Below are 21,258 nucleotides of genomic sequence, written 5' to 3'. Positions count from 1 at the left end.
ATTTCTTGACGACTAAGGCAACTCCAATCAATCTCATCATTTTCATTTGTATAATTGGCAAAAAACAAATTTAGTTAATTTTGAACAAGTTCTTTTGAAGTCAATTGGGTGAGAAAATGAGGCTTGGAGCAGATTTTGCTAAATATTTCGGAAATTTGTCGGATTAAGCCTAGACCACTGAAAATTATGGACGTACCTCGACCAAAAGACTAGTCATAACAAAAAGCCAATTCACCCGCAATTACTTTTAAGCTGTCTGTATAAACTTTGGTCCTATTTGTTAGTCACGATATTTGGGCTGCCAGGTATGTGTTGAAAATTGCGTTTTCTTGAGCTTCAAGAAAGCTATGGACAGGGCGAACTTTCAACATGACAAGACTAATGGTGCAGCCCTGATGACTAGTCTTTGTCATCGCGATACGTCCACGATTCTCAGTGGTTTATGTATTAAACAAATATTTCTCGGATTCTGATTAAGATTTTGATCGACAAAGACACCGGTTTCGGCAGATTGGAAAAAGCTCTCGGATTCGGATTCAGCAGAAAATTTCGAATTCGGATTCGGTCGGATTGGGGAAAAATTCCCGGACTCAGATTCGGAATACAAAAAATCACTTCGGATCGGAATCAGAGACCCTGTTAAATCCAATGCAAAGCTTTACCCCATAGGAGACGACCCCCAAGGCTACAGATGACACTCATTAACTAGGTAATATGATAGTCGTTAATTACGACATTACCAAATGATCCAATCTCTCAAACAAAGTAGCTATCCAGGCCCTGGTGGCGTGGTCTCACAATGCTTCAAGCATGTTCTAAATCAGTGGATTCACTCCTATCTTCTTGATGAAATGATCATTGGCAGAAGGAAAGGTGCCTGGGCAATTTAAAACGGCGCATATTGTCCCAAATTATAAAGGAGGGGACTGAATTTCTATTCATATTCTTGTTTCACTGGCGTCAAACGTTCCCGAACGTTTGGAAAAGCTTGTAAAAGTAAAGCTTGAAAAATATCTTAACGACAAAGTTATCGTTCCTGACAAACCGTCTGGCTTCCGAACTCTATTTTGCACTCCGACGCAATCAGTACAACACTTTGACTACATAATTGAGAGGCTTCGGCATTATACCTGTCTAGATGTTGTATAGGCGGACCTCGCAAAAGTGTTTGACAAAGTAGACCATGCTATATTGCTCAACTATTTAACTGACATATGAATTGAATTAGGAGGAATGTTCAATTGTAGCTAAAAAAATTTCTGACAGGTTACCCCCAAAACGTCAAGGTTAGCGGAGTACTCGGGCACACGCAAAATGTAGCTTCTGGTGTCCCCATGGAGCAGTCCTTGGGCATTTATTATTTATCATTCTTATTTCCCATTTACATGACACAAAGTTCGTTTTTGGTAGGAATTCAAATTGCAATTACAACTTAGAAAAGATTAAGATCTGGTTTACGAATAAGTGCTCGGAGAAAGTATGAAACTGAACATTGGGAAAGTTAAGGCCATATATTTTGATCCCAATGATAAAGTAAGTACAACTAAATTGCCTGTATGGGTTTTTAGATTTTGCCCATTTCGGCAGTAAGGCTATTAGTATTGGCCACTGTGGAAGAAAATCAGTGTAAAACGATCTCCCAATAAAACAGCAGCACAAAGTAGCGAAAAGCATTGGTTCATAATTGTCAAATCAATTATCTTAAAAAGTTTAACAACAATTAAAACATAGAAACTATCCTATGATTGAATATTTAGAGAGGTTTGAAATCAGTTTTTAAAACCAGTATGAGAAAACAGGAGCAATAACCTGTGAGTATCTTATTAGAAACTAAGATGTCACACCATCAGAACCAGGAGAACTCAAGAGTCTCAAGTCCTCGATGGCCTCTAATGCATCTTGATCTGTGACTACAAGATTATCTAAACGCTCAACTTGACAAGCTATTTCAATCTCCACTGACTCATCTTTAGCACAATGGGCTGTTGCTCCTAAACTCTTTGGAGTTGAAAACACACTAGAGAATTGATCTCCAAGTATGTTGGCCGTAGACTCCACATGGCTATGGCTTCCTTATTAACCTCAAAAGGCCCAACAGGGTGTTGGGCCAGGAAGAAAATAAAATGGTGTAGCAAATGTGCTAATTACAAGACTGCGTTGGCGTTTGACTATATATTGAATTGTGATTAATTGGGAAATACACTCTACTTCATGAACCAGCGAGTATCACAACCCTTTTAACAACCACATGGTGGCAGCGGTGGGATTTGAACCCACGCCTCCGAGGAGACTGGTGTAGTTTGTTAAAAGGGTTGTGATACTCGCTGATTCATGAAGTAGAGTGTATTTCCCAATCAAACACAAATCAATGTATAGTCAAACGCCAACGCAGTCTTGTAATTAGCACATTTGCTACACCTCCCATCCAGTTTGACGCCATCTTATCAACCGGCAATGCCCTTCCTCACGAATCTTGCCTCGCTTCCGTCTTCATAGGACAAGCCCAAGCAAAATGACCCTTTCTTCGACAGTTGTAACATGTTTGTTGTAAGTCGTTGTGATTCGGATTCCCCAAGGTTGACCCATCGCGGACCAATATTCCTTAGCCCAGAGTATCTCTAACACCCTGTGCCATCAAGGCCGTCTGGATAGCCTCGTCAAGTTTCCCATTTCTTCCGTTCAAGACAACAGCTTTCAGGTCGGTGCTCAAACCATGAATGAAACGATCTCTAACCAAAAGATCTCGATTTCCCTTGGCGAACTTTGGGTAACATTTCATCACCACGTCTCGACATCTTCTTGCGAATTCCATCACGGATTCGTCGTTTTCCATGACCAGGGACCAAAAGAATTTCTGAACCTCAGCCTCCCGGTACGTTTCTCCCATAGGTGCGACAGTAGATTTGATTAGCTCAAAGCTCTTCAGGACTCGCTCCTCCAATCTTCCATTACAGTCGACCCCACCTCTAGAAGTCCCGGAAATATTCTCGCTGCTTCCTGATCCGTCCATCCATTGGCCTTTGCCATGCGATCAAAGTACTTCACGTAATCCACCAACTTGTCCTCGGACCTCGTCGGGACAGGCGATATCCACACACCGTTGCTTGAACTGCCCATTGCCATCTCGGCTTTGCGTTCCCCCGAATCCGTCATTATTGAACTATGGACACGACTTTGATCGGACACTATTCAACCAGGCACCACCGCTACCACCATGTAGTTGTTAAGATTGTTGTTAACGATAACACATTCGACTAGTGATATCACTTTATACTATACGGAGATGACTATAATTGCTTCAGTGCACATGAAAAAAGGGAAGAGGGGAGTTACAGATTAATTGCTTTCTAAACTTAGGTATTTTAGATTGTGTTCCGCAATTCAGAACACATTGAGGGATTGCTAAAGTGGACCAAACACTCTCAAAAACTGAAGTCACCTTCTGTACGGCTATGTTTTTGGACAATTCCTGTCTCAGCATTGCAAATAGATCCAGCTCCTTTAGCCTTTCTACAATCAACGGCCAATATTCATCTTTGAACTTGAACTTAGCCAGACCGACCTTTTTGGCCAGTCTTGCTCTAGAGCTCACAGGCTTTTGAGTAATGAACGACCTTATCTCAAGAACAGGATGATCTGGCAGATTACAAGGCGTCACATGGATATACTGGATCAGATCAGGGTCATTGGAAAAAAACCAATTCGAGGACGATATTCGCTCTGCTGGCTACACCAACAAGCTGGGAGAGATTGTGCAAGATTGCACACTCTTCCATCTTTTCGAACGACCGAGATCTGGATTTCGAAATGGGAATTTGCCTATACAGGGAGGAGACGTGGTGTAGGGGTTAGCGCAGTTTCCTATCATGAGAGAGGTCCCTGGTTCGATTCTCCTCCCCGACCTTTCTCAAGGAAACTTTTAGACGCTAACCACGCCCANGTAGTGCTTAGCGCAGTTTCCTATCATGAGAGAGGTCCCTGGTTCGATTCTCCTCCCCGACCTTTCTCAAGGAAACTTTTAGACGCTAACCACGCCCACAGACGGAAAATCATTCTGATACGGACTACGACACTGCCTATCGGAACTTTATATGGATGATGTGATGGCTAGCTTCGCTGGCCGGACGAGGTTACCCCTCCGACCCTAGCACCCCAAATACATATCCGGGCTAACCTCCCACTCTACAAAGCTCGCCGGAAAATTGAAGTCTTTTACAAAGAAAACCTTCAAGCCTACTCCTTGATCCAACTCATTTCTTGTGAATTTGAGAGCACGTGCTTAATAAGCCTGCTAACCTTGAATAATCCTGCTTTTGGACAAGACTAATCTAAGGCGGAGGATGAGAAAACCTTTGAGGAGAGGGTAAAAGAGGGGGAGAAGGAACTCTGGCTGCCCCCTGAGCATACAATCTAAAAGATGCGTTGGGCTCATGACGACCGGAGAGAGGATTAGGGCTACTAAGTTTGGGCAGAAGAGAGGTTAAAGGAATTGAGAATGAGGTAGGAGGAGTGGGAGGGTGACAATGGGAGGGAAAGAGAGAAGGGAAAGGGAAAGGAGTGTGGTAAGTCTGTTGAGAGACTTGGCAATGAGGTTGAGACAACTGCTGTCTCTTCCTCGCAGTGCACCTGAGATGGGCATTTGTGCATTTGAAAGTTGTGGGGGAATGTAATAAGTGGAGAGAGCCGGATTGGATTCGGGGAATGGATGTATATTATTGAATGGTGACTGAAGAAGTGATTAGGTTATTGGAGGGGAACAAAAGGTAGAACAATGGTGAGTAGAAGTGAGGGAGAATGAAGAGTACTATGGACATTTGATAGACGGCGGGATATCGATTAAAAGGTAAGACCTCACAAAAGTGAGGTATACCTTTTGCCTCAATGACCTCATCCATATAAACGGGTGGAAAAAGCTACACCCCTGCTTGGAACAGCCCTTCTCATTGAATTTGAGAAGGCCAAACTCTCTAAGTGTGGGACACCATTCTGGGTGAGCCAGTTTACAACCTTTCCCTGCCTTTTTGTATCTTTGTCAGTTATGGATATCTTGAGAGCATTCACTACTGTGCCCTCTTCGACATCTTTTACTACAGGAGGTGGATCTAGCAAATCAAGAGTGTCCATGCCTGTGTCCCTTTTGCCTACACTTGACTGGTTCATCCCACAGTCAAGTAGTGGCTGGATGTGACCAAAGCAAGCTATTAAGGCTTCCATAATGAAAGGCTTATTTTATTAATGGAGGACGGAGTTTTCCCATCAAAAACCAGCTCAAGACAAACCAGCTCAAGACAGTTCCTGGCCCTTTCAGAAAGCCCCTTCAACAAAGCTTCTATTCCAGCATATAGAATGTCGAAATCACTTGTCAATAGGTTCGGGGCAATTCTTCTTCAATCTGCCCGTGGCACCCCTTGATTTATTTTGAGTGACTGTGCTTATGACCTAGTTTACGTATTTTACTTTGCACATATCTGTCATACAACAAAAGGCTGGAAGAGTTATGAATCCAAACATTACAAGAAAGGAGATCGTATATGGATATGATTTTGACGTACAAGATCATAACGAAGAAGATAGCTTTCGCGCCATTGGGCCTAGTGGAGGAATTTTTTCGGGCTGAAGAAAAAGGAGGACATCCAATGACCAGGGGTAGTAACATGGAAAAAGTGAAGGAAGTGTTTGCTCGAACTCGCATTCGCTACCACTCCTTCTTTCTGCGGTCAGCTCGACGGTAGAACGAGTTGCCCTTGGATGTGCGGAAAGCTCAAACCGTGAACGCTTTTAAGGAGAGCTTTGTGCAATATGCCTTTAGTGACAGCAAAAGTTAAAATCCAAGTCTGTTTCTTCACTGAGGCTCGCTTCCCTTTTTTCTCTCCACTTTTTCATTGCGGCGCCTTTTCTCTTCGTTTTGGTTCGGCCTTTTTTCCCATTACTCTATTTCATCTAATTTGATGCTTGAGTTGGCATGCAATAAACAATAAATAAGATAATAAATTGACTCTATACATCGAGCCGCCCTGATGTAGTTATTCCTTTCCGACCTTAGAACCTTAGAAATTCAACATAAGACAGATTATTGAGGAACCATAGACACAAGTCGTTAGATGTTGTCTACTTTGATTTTGCCAAGGCCTTTGATAAAGTTTATCACGGCCTTTTGTTGAACAGACTTTATAACAATGGGTTTAAGGCAAGGTTCTTAATTGCGTAAGAAGCTCCATTCATGATAAGAAGCAAATTGTTGAGGTCGAGGGATCCCTTAGTGACATACATGATTTCAAGTCAGGTGTTCCCCAGGGCTCCATCTTAGGGCCCTTCTTTTTTATAATATTCGTTACCCTGCTTCAAAAGCTTAGTATTACTGCTAGTCTCTCTTCCTGTGCTGACGATACGACGTTACTCTTTGTTAGGAATGGCCAAGATTCCAGTAGCCTTGCAAAGGACTTAGATCGAATCAACTCTTGGGTTACTGAGAGTGATATGGCCCTGAACGGAATGGGCTCCCCTGCGGATCAACGCGGAAGAAGGTACTGATATTACTTGATTTTATATTTAAATAATATTATATCCTCCAACGAATTCGAGTTGGCAGATCTGGTAAGCCCTTGAACCATAGAGTTGATTAGGTATTTTTGTCAAAAATATGTCGACTCTGACTTAATGGCAGTTACTTGATCAACACATACTTTCTCCCTACAGATATCTGATGAGGGGAGCATTTAAGGCTGGAATCGTAAGCGTTTATTACCAACGACATGGGTGTTAACTACATCGCTGTTTTTTACACTTTGGTCAAGATACCCATCCTAGAGAGTTACATGAAAGGCAGAGATCATTTCATCCATATTGCACTGTCCCGTCCCCCGATCTCCAATCCAATCACTGAGAACAATGCACGTCATTTTCTTGAAGGCGGCCGAAATTCTCGAGCCTTTTATTTGTTGGGCTATGAATGACTCCATATTGTTTCTTCCGGAGAAAATATATCGAGAATTAGGGCAAGGAAAGAAGTGTCCACTAACAAAATCAAGAATTGACCAGAATTGACCCGATCAGTTGTAGAAAAAGCGCATTCATTTTGTTTTTCGGACATAAAGGAAACATTGTAAAATTTACCCATTTAATATCTTACCTCACTCGGCAGAGGTTTGTGTTGGAGGGAAATTTGTGTTAGTATTTTTTGTTTGTGAATAGTGTGCACGACAAGTTCGTATTCCAATTAGCGGTTCATTAGATATTGAGTATGACAAATATAGGTCATTTTTCATACTGCTTAGAGACTTCATCATGGAGACACACTTGCTCGTAAGCTTTTTAATGGTGCTTGTAGAAAGCGCGTGGTGTTTATTTGAGCCAAAATTTAGTTCCACGCGCAAAGCCACATCAAAAGCAGCGTTGGATCTGATCGAAACCAGAATCATACCAGGAGTAAGGCAATATCGTTGGCCTTAAATTAGCACTATTTTTTTGGCTTCAACAAAGAACTGGGAGCGGAACTATCCCTTTAAAATTTCAATTGAACTAACTACCCGAATATTTTTTTTTTGAAATGTGTTCATTGCTTAGTTAGTTATGCATACTAATAGTAAATTATTCAACATTCCATCACGCTTTGAAATCTTTTGAATGGTGTTACGTAGCAATTGGACAAGGAAATTAAGTTAGGTTATCCTACACGTGTGATCGAACGCCAACAAGAATCTGAAGACGACTGCCTCACGCTCAAAGTCAAAAGCAACAATGAATTCAAATATTGGGGGAAATGTAAAAAATGCTTGAATGTCTTCTTCAATTTCCTTTTATTGATTTAATACCCCGAGGCAGAAATAATCGAGACAAGAAACCAATCCTTTAATCACGAAAACAAGACGATTTCTTGCGTCCTTTCCAATTGTACACGTAGAAGCGTGTTTACATTGTTTGTAAAATCAAGGGTTTGGCTAAGTATTCTCCATTTCGGTTTTATGTGCCTATAGGCTTATAGTTAATGTTGAGAAGCTAGGGACAAATTAACCTTATTGATGTGTGTATCCTCGCCTTCTGTAAATGATTATTGTTATAGCTCTCGTGTTGTATGTGCATCTGTACTCCAAGTAACCATTGGCTTCTCGGCCTTCAAAATTCAAGACGGGAACTGCATTTTGATGGATGGGCGCAATCTTTTGGCACCCGAGCCTGGCGAGGATATTGAGATGATCAACTTCAGCGATGCCTTTCCTGCAAGTATGACTGATCGAAATGTGTTTGTTGAGTGCGTGTCCCACAACCGTCTAATCTCTTTTATTGATTTGACCTCAAAATTGATGGTCTATTCGGCAATTAATCCCGTAACTGACGTAGGACTAATTATGATCCAATTACTTATACGTACACATTTGTCAGCTACCCAAAGTGAGGGCTGAATCGATTAAGATTCACATGCTTCTCCTATTAAACATTTGGACCTAAATACTCACTAAACAAGCCACTAAAAGGCCACTAAAAGCTTGGAAATGCAGAATATGATATTTGTCGACCTTTGTTTTCGAATGGGTTAACTTTTCTGATGTGTCGAGTCTTCCTGTGTCGGGTTTTCAGGCTTCAAGTCTTCCGGTGCGTTTAGTCCTTCGAGACGCCGAGTTCTCTTGTGTCGACTTTGTCATTTGCCGAGTCATCTTGCAAGCATTTCATGCGGGTCTCCAAGACTTTGTTGTCCAATCATGGAGACCGCAAGGCATGTGTTATCTTCAGATTCTAGAGTTCCTTTTGACAGTCTAGCAATCCCTCAAACCACAATGCCATTATGATTTTGTGGTACTTAAATTAATGGCTACCCAAATGTGTCCAAGAGGCCTAAAAATATTTTTGTAGTCACCGGCGTCTTGTATTTATCCAAATGACGAGTGATCAGATCAACAGCACCATAACATCGCATTTCGAATTGTTTGCAGCTCGAAGGGAGCGTGATCTTGAGGTGTCAATCTTGATGCCATGAGTCTGGGTAAGATCAGCTGAGTTCAACGATTCTGTTGCACCAGTGTCTGGCAAATTGTCCATTTTGAAAGGTGTGTCACTTGGAAGAAGAATATGGACATTGATGGTCGGGTTGGGACGAGCCTTGAACATGTTGACTTGAATGACGGAGGAAGTGATGGGGTTCGTGTTCTTGGATGAACGAGCCCCGAATTTAGATCTTCCACACCAGATTCTACCACCACCTTGACAAACAGACTTCCGATCCGCCACAAGTACTTGTCTCATAGGGTCGCCACTTTAAAAAAGACCTTAAATCGAGATCTTCCTGACTGAAGGGTTGGGTTAACAGGGACTGCTAATTGAGGTAAACTATGATTGTTATTTTGGCCGTGATCAATATCATGATCGCACTGGTGGGAACCATTTGAAGGTTTGGATGGGAGTCAGTAGTATTGAAATCTTGACCGAATCCAATGACCGTAATTTTGTATTTAGAGTAAACGTTTTCGTATTCTTCCAAGTTTTTCTCATCAGAATCCGTCCGATCTGCAATGATTTCCAACATTACTTTTGCCTCGATATTTGCATATTTCTCAAGTGCACGTTCCCATTTCTTCAACGTCAGTTCGATACATGTTGGGTATTGGTCTGCCTGATGCGTTTCAATATCCACCAATTTTGGATATCTAGGCCCATAAATCATAACTTTGAAAGCACGACTGGAGAGTTTCAGACTCTCGATTTCCCCCCGAGTTTGTTCGTCCGTGATACCATTATCACCTTGCTTTTTTGTCTTGTAACCAGCACGGTTCTCTCTCGATTGATTCTCGATCGCTCCATCCAGTTAAGTCTTATTTTTTTAGATCACTTGTTTGATGAGAACAAGGTTTGTCAAACCAATTGCACCATGCAGAGAGTCTATCAAGTCTTAGAACGACGAACTCGCTCTATTAACGAATTTAATACAAGATATAATAAAACACCGACCGACACGTTTTCCACCTTGCTCACTTTGTAGCTTGGTAGACCTCTCTTCAAACAGCCTTCCTTCGGTAGAGTTCGGCCATCAGCTATCATCGCAGATTACATTGAGCGCACTTACAACATGTCCCTTGTCTTGAGATCGAAATACATCAGGACCACTAATCGGAAACTTGTAATGATTATGATGAATATATGATTGTTGATGGAACTATTCCTTCATAACACCCAACCGTCCCATTTTCAAGTTATTGGGTTCGGAGCTAAAAGCTTAGGACCGCCAGGGAAGCTTTCACGGCTTTGAGTACGTTGGTCGTGGTCGGCCTTCCGTCGAACCTCTTTGTTTGAACGATAGGTATCATCAACATCGGGCTTTGATTGCCAGATTTTATCGAAAGATTCCTAGTTAACTGAGATCGAAGTAGCTGTCCAAAACACGTTGTTCTCGGGGCCGATTTCGAAGTTCTAGTATCCTAGCATGAAACGGATCACTTTCTATTTGGCCGTCATATCTGAAGACCAAATGTTTTAACAGCTTGAAGGAAACATCGGTGTGTCCTTTGATGTGGTATTCGTACGGTGATAAAGATTTCCGCTTGGCAGGCAAATTTTGTAAAAAGGTGTGAAATACTCGTGAACGGTATTGTGGGCCCTGATCAGTGTGGAAAATATTAGGGGACACCCATTAGAGAAAAGTGTCTTCTCTACGTTTGCATCAGATCAGGAGAAGGTGTAGCTAGCACACGTAAGCTTATCAAGGAGAGGGTAACTAGAATACTTATTCGTATATACACAAGATAATGATTGCCCGCCTCCATAGACGAATCAATCCTTTGTTGCTCTCGAAAGAAGAAAAATAAGTTTTCTACGAATGTGTATTTCTGAATCCTGTGCTTTTTTTGAAGTTAGCCCAAAATCCCAAACTATACCTAAAGCAATAGACTCATCCATCCTCACGACTGAGGGTGAGTTACAAACTGTTTTTATTTGGTCCGACTCATCTTTATCATTTACCCAGCCGTCTTTGACTGCTACGTTGATTGACTTTCCTAAACCTATTCCTCATTCATTCTTCTAAGTTTATAAGGTTACATGCAGGACATTAGTAACGAAATTACAAGCAACGAAGTTACAGTAATTCGTTCCTTTTTTTCGAAAATGTAAGTCTAATTGCATTACATTCTAAATTTGTGTAATTGTAACGACCCGAAAACTAAAAGAATTACTCGTTCCTTCTTCGGCCCCCATATTGCCCATTTTGTTTTTTCCATCTAGGATATTATGCACAATGAAAGTTAGGGTTGAAGGTTGTGTTTGATCTTTCCTACTCTGAAGGTGTCCTTGGTTTCTTTTAATCTGATTCTGTACTAGCTAAGTTATTGTTTACATCTTCTCAATCAAATTCCGTTGGACTGAAGAGCTGATTCAGAGCAATTGTCAAGAAAGAAAAATCTCTTCTTAGCTTGACTATGATGCAGCAAATTTCTAAAGCCTCCTCATTTCCACGACTTGAGGCACAGACTTCTTACAGGGAAACTTTACCGACTTCACGATGTCTATTACTGTTTTTCCACCATGACTTTTCCAACATTGTTTCAAACCTTCAACAATTATTTTCCCACACAGGGTCCTGGTCTTGAATCCTCAAAGCATTGGGATGCGATACATTATGAACAACTGGGCTAAGATTAAATGCCAACGCTCATTATTGAAAAATGTTGACAAGAAATCTGCAAATGTCACGCGTTATTAGGGCTGCTTGAGTCAAAAAAAAACCGCAATTTCTGTACAGAAGGATGGCCTTCATGGGGTGAAACCATAAAATATTGGTTATCTAAAATTTCAGCAGAAGTAATTGTAACGAGTAACGCCATTACATTTTCCAGCGAGTAACGGTTGTGTAACGAATTACTATTTTTGACCTAAGTATCTGTAACTGTAATTCGTTCCTTTTATTGAGGAACGACGAATTCCTTGGTTATATGTTCAGTAATTAACCAACAATTTTTGGCTTTTGTTTTGAACATCAACCTACACTCTCATCTGCAACGTCCCTTGTTTTCATTGCCATGTTGATAATATACATGGTTTTACATGAAAGATGAAGCGTAATTTATTCATACTTATTGATGTCTCTCTAACGTTTCATGTCAAAGTTAGATAATTATGACGGCCACAAGGAGCTTATCAACTATTGGTTAATTTCAGGTGTCGACAAAGAATTGGTCACTTGTAACAAAAACTCGACTGAACTCTGAACCGAACAAAATGTATGAATTGTAACCCAAAGCAGTGCAAGGACACTATACGTAGAGTCCTTTACCCAAGAAAGAATGACATGAACACCCTCAAATAGCTTCCAAAATCATTTTCCATCCACCCGAAATAAGCAACTTGTGGAGGAATGTCAGGAGATCACTTGTGTTCCAATCGCAGATTCCCCCCAAAACAGACAATTTGGGACAGGATTGAATTAATCGAAGAGCCGATTCTTCAGTGAGTCGAACAAAACCAATTTCACTGGACGCAATGCGAAACTCACGGAGCTCTTGCAATGGGTTTTTCGATAAAATCACACTCAAATCCGAGTCTGTCACGACGACATTCCACAAAAATAATGCTTCCAATTGTGGAGCGGAACAAATCAGGAGAGACAAAGGGCCCTTGCCATCAATGTTCCAGACCTTGAGATGGGTCAACTGTGGAAACTCAATTGGACCTTGATGGCTCAGACGACCTTCAAAGACACTCAATTGTTGTAGATGTGGGCACTGTTCCGCCAAGACGTCAAGATTCAACTCGTGTTGTTGGCCTTTGAATTCAAGGTTGGTCAATTGTTGGCCTAACCAGATGTTTCTGGGATGGCACAGATGGGCATTCCTCATGCTAATCCTCTGGCACTTTGGAAAGTAGGCCTCTGTTGAATCTAAAGTTAAAAGTTCTTGGGAACACGGCAAAGGGCTGAACACGTGCAGGAATTGCAAATTGGGGAACATCTTGGACAGAGCCTTCAAAAATTGAGAATCTCTAATGGATAAGTGAATATCTCGGATGCCGGGGTAAGACATGGTAGCTTCGGCGGAAGCCTCAATGAAATCGATCCACTCCTTCTCATTGGCTTCCAGCACATGTAGACCAGAGCAATCTTGAAGGATGGCCTTCAAGGCCGCGTGTGTTATTCCAGTGTCACGCAATTTCCAGGACTTGATTCGTTTTAATTGATTACGTTTCTGTGGACAGGGCTTTAACATGGCTGCTGTCATGGGTGTGGGACGAAATCCTGGCCGAGAAATGGGAGAGGATTTTTGAAATATCTTGGATTTGAGTGAGTCATCCAAATTTAAGTGGGATGGATGAAAACTTATGGGTGATTGCGGGGGATCCTCTCGAAATAGAAACCAAGACACGCCTTGGTTGGTAACCCTCAAACTCCCCTGAATGTCAATGTAGGTCAATAGAGGACAGTGAAGTCCGATATAAGCCAAGATCTCATCATCACACACATTCGGCAAAGTCAAACAATGCAATTTTGAAAGTCGATAGAAACAACTGAGGAGAATATATCGCTCCGAAAATTGCAGTGTTTCGTAGTGGAACAATGGGGCTTGGTAACACTTAAACGACAGTGATTGGAGACCAGATTCCTGGAGATGGATCAAGTGAAGAACACGACTCCGACTGTCCTTGTGCCATTGAAGCTCAGGTTCAAGAACAAGGCCCTTCAGATCCTGGCGATACATCATTTCGAGTAGGGTGGAGATGAGGATTGGCAATAACGTGACATGGTCCGGTTGGGTGCGGTCAAGGAGACCTCGTAATTTAACATTGGCGATTGCCAATACATCGGGCAAAATAGGGCTTATCAGTTGACTGATCCAACTTTGGAAGTTTTGAATCAACGCGTGTTCCATTGCGGGAAAGTTTCCCTTGGGACCACCCCCTGGCTGTCGTCTAGCCAAAAGTGAGACGATATAGTCTGCCAAGCACTCACAAGCCAAGGATTCCAAGGAATCGGGTCCAGGGGCAGATTTCACGAGAAGGTCCATGGTTGGACTTAAGGTCGGGTTTGAAGCGGAGGCCAGTCCTGAGGGGTCCAACCTGGAAATGACTCTGCGTCGTCGAAATGTCCCTTGAAGCACATCCATCGTTTCAAGACCACAAAGAAATGTTCACCCTCAATCTGAGTCAATTGAAATTAGCTTTGTTTTCCAGGAGATGAGTCCTGGCACTTGAAGCTTCGACGGAGAAAGCTTTCCTCGTTCAGTTTCGAGATTGGCCGGCCTATGGATTGGGGCCAAGCTCAATCGCCGAAAGTGCAGGTGTTTGTGCCCGTCTTGTCTTTGTGTTGTCTCCAAATCGCATTAAATTCCGTTTTCCAAACGGATGAAAACGCAGCTTCCCGTATAGGCTTTCTTTTCGCTTGAGCACTGAAGTCAAAAAGACTTCCTGAATAGGAACTTTATATCTTGGAGAACTGACTCTATCTTATCTCCATGGCCTTCTGACGGAGCAGAGAAAAACAATCTCCTTGCTCTCATGTGGCAAGGGATTTGTTGACTAGCGTGAAAAAGGTAAATACCCGGTCTTACCAAGAGGAAACCATCCATCAAATGTCACTAGCTGGAGGTGATGATCCAACACGAATGTCTCGTGGTACAAGGCCCGACGAGTCCTTTGAACTTCGTGTGTGATGGGAACATTTCATGTGAAGGTCTCATTTTCTTATTTACAAGGCCTTTGACGAGGAGTCTACACTTACGCGAAGTCCCTAAATATCAGAGCTCTAAAACAATGAATGAGCCTTAAAGATGTCATGTGTAAGCTTTAAGACAAAAACGTAAGATCCGCCAGGTTTTATTGCGAGGTTGGAGAAAATCTCGATCGCATTTTACACAGTAGGAGCGTTTTCACCGGGATAATAATTGATTGTGATGCGCCCTTCAATCTCAGTTCTAATGGGGGAATCCTTGATCACGTAAGCCTCAAAAGCCACGTAATCGCTAGGCCCAACCTCAGGAGGCCCTTCACTCCATTGAGGAAAATTGGCAGTTCGGCTTCCTCCTTCTGACAAGAAACTGGGAACAGCAACAAAGTACTTGGCGTCATCCTCCAAATCGCACCAACCATTCAATTCGCAACGTACTTGAATGGAGGCGATTCTTTGGCCCACATTATCTTCATAGATTTTGTAAAGCACTTTGAGACCGGACATTTGGAGAAAAGTGCCTGGATAACAACTCTGGTCGGCACAAACGTTGCCAATGTACTCTTCCAAGAGCCCTCTCAAACCGGATCCTGTCATTGTAAGTCTGTCCACGGTGTTGTTGAATGGAAGAACGTTGAAAACGTCCTCACCAGTAATGTCACCAGCAATCAGATTGGCCCTAATGCCTCCATTGTTAATGAAGCCAATCTCCGCCTGTCCTTGCCAGATGTCCACCATGGAATCCGCCAAGACATTGCCGATGTTAGACTCGGCCAAGCCGTTCTTCTCCAAGTTCACAGTGGTCTCACCGATGACCTCGTAATACTCCTGAAGTTGATCCCTGTATTTCTGCATTCTCACGCCCACTTCAGGGCTCTTCTCCACTGAGTTATCCAAGAGAATGACGTCAGCTCGACTCACACCTTGGCCATCCACATCTTGGATCAGATCGCCATTGGCGTTAAAGTTGAGGGTGATATGACCCATGTACTTCGAGAAGCAGTAGGCTTGGACCACTGGCACCACCTTGCCACTGGCTTGTTTCACATAAGTGGGATAAGGTCCCCGGGGCTCTTCAATGGAGGGCAGAACGTCCCCCGTGTACAAAAATGTGTGTGAATGCCCGCCAACCACAACATCCAGCTCCTCGATTTCGGCTGCCATTTTTTGATCCAATTCATAGCCTGAATGTCCCAACGCAATGATGATCTCCACTTGCTCCTCATTTCGGAGTCTTTGTGCTTCGGCTCGGATCGAATCAATCTCATCCACAAACTTGACAAACTCGCCAGGCTTCGAAATTTGAGGTGTGTCTGTGGTGACGTATCCAATGATCCCTATTTTTGTTCCATCTTCCATAATTTGGACCTTGGATTTCTTGACGTTCTCGAGTTCTCCCTTGACTGAAGTTTCCTCCAAGTTTGCGGCCAGCACGTCGAAACTGACCGAGTCTACAAATGGAGCCAAACCTTCGGGCCCATCATCGAACTCGTGGTTCCCAAGGGCCATGGCATCATAGTTGAGCATTTCGGCGAATTCCACCACCACAGAGTACTTGAACATGGTATACCAAATGGTGCCTTGATAATAGTCCCCAGCATTGAGGAGGATCACGTTCTTGAAGTCGGTGATGTTCCGGATTTCATTGACCTTGGTGTGAATGCGCTCCATACCCCCAAAACATTGTCCGGCCTCAGCTTGATCCGCATGACAACGACCAGTACTCTCATTGACCTCTTCGAAATGGGCATGAATGTCATTCAAATGAAGAATATTCAAGGTGAGGGCAACCTCATTATCGTCTTGCTTCGAAAGGGTCTTGGTGTTGACCAGAGAGCAAGTCAATGCTAGAAGCAATACGGCCACTTTCATCTTCTCTGGAGCGTAAATGTGACTTGTCAGGTAACCACTACGTAACTAAAAAAAGTTGTGCATATTTGTATGCTAATGACTAGCAAATATCAATATATTTATCTTCAAGAATCCCACGCCTTGTGGAAAAGAGCTTAACGTACTTACACGGGATCACTTTAAGAAACAAATACTGCGCAGAGTTGTTATGTCTTATCTTCACCATCACAAGAAAAATTAATTAGGCCGACCCTCCCTCTAATTTGTCGGTTATCCAGTCAAGGTAATCGGCCACTTTGGTGTACACGCCTGGTCGATTGGGTCGACCACAACCATAACCCCAACTTGTCAGGCCCATAATGGCTTGTCGACCCCGAACTTCGCAAAGCATGCCACCCCCACTGTCGCCTTGACAAGTATCCACTCCTCCTTCCAAAAATCCCGCGCAAAACATGCTACCTCCTAGTTTGTTTGGTCCGTAAACAGTGGGCGAGACACATTTATCTGTATCTAGTAATGGGATTGTGGCAGCCTGAAACGTATGAGAAGCAGAATTAAGAGTCAAAAGCAGAAGAAAATATGGAGACACTGAATAGAATGTCGTACTTGTAAATAGCGCGTGAAACCTGGTTGATGCACCCCTGTTGAACCCCAGCCGTACACACTACAGTTTAAATGAGTTCCATAGACCACATTGGAATGCGGGAGACAAGCAGGGACGACACGATCTCCAAAACGGAAACCTCGTCCAGTGTTCAAGGACGCTTTGATGCGAACCACGGCTATGTCGTTATTCAAATACAAGCCAACATTGTAACCCTCGTGGAAATAGACCGTGTCCACTTTAAACTCCTGTTCCTGAAGATCTGGAACCTACAAAGGTATGTACGTTAGGAAGAGGCAGGGTAAATCTAGTTCTGAATGTCACCTAGACATGGCTGACTACCTGCATGTCCCAGTCCCCCACTCGGACGCGATAAGAGTCCTTGGGATAATCTTCCATGCAGTGTCCTGCCGTGAGGACGTGGAATTCCGATATGACCACTGCTCCACACCAATGAAAGCTCTTCTGAGTGCCTTGTAAACGAATACTAGCCGACCAAGGATGAGCTCCTGGACGTGATTGCATTCCGGCAGCAATCCGAGCAACTGGCACGGCAGGGGTCTCCTTAACCGTACTCGTTCCGCATTGAGGTGCCATTCGCCCGGCTGCACCGTACGATCTGGCCAAGGTTAAAAAAATAGAAAAATCGCGATAAAATTATCTTCCGAATAGTCGGGAATTACCCATAATCATGGTCCTGATCTTTAGCAAAAGGAACGCATTCAACCCCGACATCCTCGAGATGTTTGCATTGGTATGTAGGTGACCAGGTGGGAGATTTGCACTTCGCCAAGGATTCTTCATTACCCTCACAAACGACGTTTTGAATCCAAATGGGTCCTCCACCAGGTCCGTAGGCACCTTCTGAATGAACCACCGCTTTTCCTTCAAAGCCGAGCATTCGACAAATCACGGCACCCTCCTCAGGCCCAAAATTATCGTCGCACACCGTGCCCCAAATCCCATTGAATTTCACCTCCACTCGCCCGGAGGTCTCATTATTACCATTGATCAATCTGACTGCCAAGGGTTCCTCGCAAAATCCAGCACGACTTTCATCAGAGCCATCCGAGCAATCAGATCTGCCGTCACAAAGGAAGTCGTAGGGGACGCATTCTCCACTCTGGCATTGCCATTGCTGATTTTGAGACAGATACATTGTTGAGAGGATACAGTTGTTTAGTAAATGCTATATCACACCTCATTGGTATTGCATTCGCGGGAATGGTCCTTGCATCTGACACCAGCCCACTCATTTGCTTGACAATCATGTTACATCCAGGGTTGGAAAGAGCATTCCAAAAGACTAGACTCGTTCCCTTGGCATTGTACCTCATCCAAAACAATAGGCCGTTGACGAATTCCCGCCAAGTTATTCAATGCCTCTAAAGCTCCTTGTGTGAAGCCTAATTGACGACAAACCACATTGGCCTCAGCCAAGCCAAACCCATCGTCACAAATACCTGAAAATGTTGGAAAACATTGACACAGTCTCTACAATCAAACCGATTCACAAAACATGTTTCACAACCTCCAAAAGGATAGTCGAAAGCCCGGATCTCGATCTTCCCCTCACTTGTAGTTTTGCCATCAGTTAACCGTATCTCAAGGTTGGGCTTGGTCTCGCAAGATTTCTCGTCAAAAGTGCTTCCTTCACCACAATCGAACTTTCCGTCGCATATCTGATTCTCCGACAGACATTTTAGGTTTGGGCATTGAAGATACTTGGGACAATTTGACGCCTCTTTCTTCAATTCATAATAATCCCATTGGAAGTCAAGTTTGAGTTTGCCCGTGGTTCCCACCGTTACGGCATGAAGTGTGCAAATTCTTCGCTCTTTTTGGTACGAAAAGGATTTGCAATCAAAGCCCCGTGCATTCTTGCAGTGAAGAGCGCATGCTTCTACCGTTTGGTGGAGCCATCGTTCCAAGTAGGGGACTGCCAACCGTTGCCCCTCATATGTGGCATAATTATCGATCTCTCTTCCTTGGCAATTGAGCTCATCAGCTCTATTAGAACAATCATCATGGCCATCGCAAACGTAAACCGACAGGATGCATTCTGTCTGATCCGTGTCACATTGGAATTGGTTCCCTTTGCAAGTGGATACCTTTTGCTCTTGGTCAATGATATCCGGCAAATCGATGGGCGTGTGCTCTTGGTCTTTGCATTGGGGAATGTCGCAGTAATCGAATTCTCCATTAGGAGCAATGCACCAAGGTGCAGAATCACCATCTGGATTTCGGCAGAAGTTGTTTCCATTGAGTGGTCCCAAATTTGGAATTAGATGTGGATCCAGCACAAAAGAGAGTTGAGGTGAATCCCAAGGCATGCAAGGATCTCCCGACTCTCCGATGTTAGCATTGCCACGATAGGACTCGCCTTGTCCTTCAATGCATCCAATTTCGGCCTGTTTTCGTTCACATAAGAACGCTAAGCGGGCTCGAAAGTCATCCAGAGCCCAAAAGTAATAATCTGTTAATTTCTCTTCCTTCTTATATTTTTGGACAAAGTCAAACTTCCGACTAAGCTTGACTGCCTTGGAGCTGCCTTGTAAATCAATGCCTTTTCTCTCTCCACTCCATCCCGGCCACCAATTACGAAACACTGAAAAGATATTCCAACCCCCATGAGTCGCTGACTCTTTTTGACCAAAAAATGAATTTGTTCTTACTTCCAATCTTTTGTCGGGATCCATGCCAGTAGTACAAGGGTGAGCGACGATTTCCTCCACCAATTCCACCGGTCCATACTTCGGCTAACAGCCCAGGAGAGAGTCGATTTTGAATGAGGAGTTCACTGAGGATATCATTCTCTTGTTGGTCTGTGATTTCGGCCAAATATTTCCCATCCCTCTGACAGGTTTCTTGGGCCTCGTGAAAGGTACTGCGGTTAAAATAGAGCGAGTAGCATGAGTCTCCCCATGGGATCTCACCTTCGAGACACACCGCCGTACTGTCGATGGCACATCTAATTGACACGATTTCAGACGCAAGCTTGCAGGATCCCCCGGTGTTTGGACTTGAGTAGACCACATCACATTGATCAAATGAAGTCTCATCGCCACGGCATGTGACCTCTTCGGATATTTTGCGAGATTCGTCAACTGGTCCATAAATCAAACCCTGAGAGAACAAAAATGAAGGTGCTTGGACGGACATGGGTTGTATCCTTACGAATTGGTGACCATACCTGTGTTGTCGACCTGACGCCTCGGGCAAATCCCAGATCTTTGCAAACCAATCTTGCCTCGTCAATGGTCCAAGTTCCAGCATCACAAACCAGGCCCCATTCATTATTCTTGGACATCTCCAGATAACCAGCAAAGGGTCCCTTACCTCCTCGGAGTCGAACTTTTTGACCTGAAGGCGGACTAGGTTGAACGAATCCATCAATAGGTAAGGAAGATCGGGCTTGAATCACGGCATCGTATAGAGGCTCGGGCAGGTCTTGAACCTTAGGCCGACATTTAGCCTTGGAAGGGAAATCACATTGGCCCAAGTTCTGGTTGTACTCGGTCCCAGGGGCGCAATCCTGGATATGAGACCTGCCTTTCCAACAATTGACAAACTTGGAGCAATCCGAAGGATAAGGTAAAAGCCCAGTGTGTTGATTCGGGCACAGTGACGGTCCCAGGGGCGCAATCCTGGACATGAGACCTGCCTTTCCAACAATTGACAAACTTGGAGCAATCCGAAGGATAAGGTAAAAGCCCAGTGTGTTGATTCGGGCACAGTGACGGTTTCAAAAGGTTTCTAGACCGAGTGGATGCAGCCGTTTTCAAGGCCGCCTTCTTTTGAGAGTTCTTGCAGCAAATCTGAGGGTAATCCGGGCACTTCTTCATCCACGGGGAAAACTTGCCCTTGGGAGGACCCAATCCGGATCGAACGTCTATGGCATAGAAAATAATACTCTCTTGTGCTTTGTCTGTGATTTCGCCGTCGATGCATCGACTGGTGTCGACGCATTCATAACCGAGATGAGTAAAATCATCACAATTAGGTAGTGAGAAGTCAGTAGCGATCTGAGAGTTGTTACCGCCAAGTGAACTTGTTTCTTCTACATCAATTTGATTCTGAGCAGGACGAGCATTGCGATCTGGTGTGCAGCGCCCCTGGACTTGAATGTCAAACGCCCACGTACATTGTCCTGTCGATGGGTTGA

The 21,258-nt window shown here is 43.6% G+C and overlaps 4 protein-coding genes across 4 annotated transcripts; all 4 read right to left on the bottom strand.

The window, feature by feature from the left end:
• Positions 1-12,186: 12,186 nt before the first annotated feature.
• LOC131891468 (uncharacterized) lies at positions 12,187-14,545 on the bottom strand. The gene has a single exon (XM_059241063.1). The coding sequence runs from the start codon at positions 14,076-14,078 to the stop codon at positions 12,282-12,284; it is 1,797 nt and encodes a 598-aa protein (XP_059097046.1). The 5' UTR covers positions 14,079-14,545; the 3' UTR covers positions 12,187-12,281.
• A 276-nt stretch (positions 14,546-14,821) lies between these two features.
• On the bottom strand, positions 14,822-16,510 carry LOC131893365 (protein 5NUC-like). Its single transcript, XM_059243361.1, has one exon. The coding sequence runs from the start codon at positions 16,508-16,510 to the stop codon at positions 14,822-14,824; it is 1,689 nt and encodes a 562-aa protein (XP_059099344.1).
• A 64-nt stretch (positions 16,511-16,574) lies between these two features.
• LOC131893364 (trypsin-1-like) lies at positions 16,575-18,252 on the bottom strand. Its single transcript, XM_059243360.1, has 4 exons — positions 17,777-18,252; positions 17,436-17,712; positions 17,096-17,362; positions 16,575-17,021 (listed from the first exon to the last, which is right to left on the bottom strand). Exons 1-4 carry the CDS (start codon positions 18,250-18,252, stop codon positions 16,731-16,733), a joined length of 1,311 nt encoding a protein of 436 aa, XP_059099343.1. The 3' UTR covers positions 16,575-16,730.
• LOC131893363 (uncharacterized) lies at positions 18,092-20,748 on the bottom strand. The gene is made up of 5 exons (XM_059243359.1): positions 20,287-20,748; positions 19,769-20,219; positions 18,625-19,701; positions 18,294-18,556; positions 18,092-18,231 (listed from the first exon to the last, which is right to left on the bottom strand). Exons 1-4 carry the CDS (start codon positions 20,746-20,748, stop codon positions 18,366-18,368), a joined length of 2,181 nt encoding a protein of 726 aa, XP_059099342.1. The 3' UTR covers positions 18,092-18,231; positions 18,294-18,365.
• Positions 20,749-21,258: the final 510 nt, after the last annotated feature.

The sequence above is a fragment of the Tigriopus californicus genome, chromosome 2 (assembly GCF_007210705.1).
Source record: "Tigriopus californicus strain San Diego chromosome 2, Tcal_SD_v2.1, whole genome shotgun sequence".
NCBI classification, from domain to species: Eukaryota; Metazoa; Arthropoda; class Copepoda; order Harpacticoida; family Harpacticidae; genus Tigriopus; species Tigriopus californicus.
This window is presented reverse-complemented; position numbering and strand designations above follow the sequence as displayed.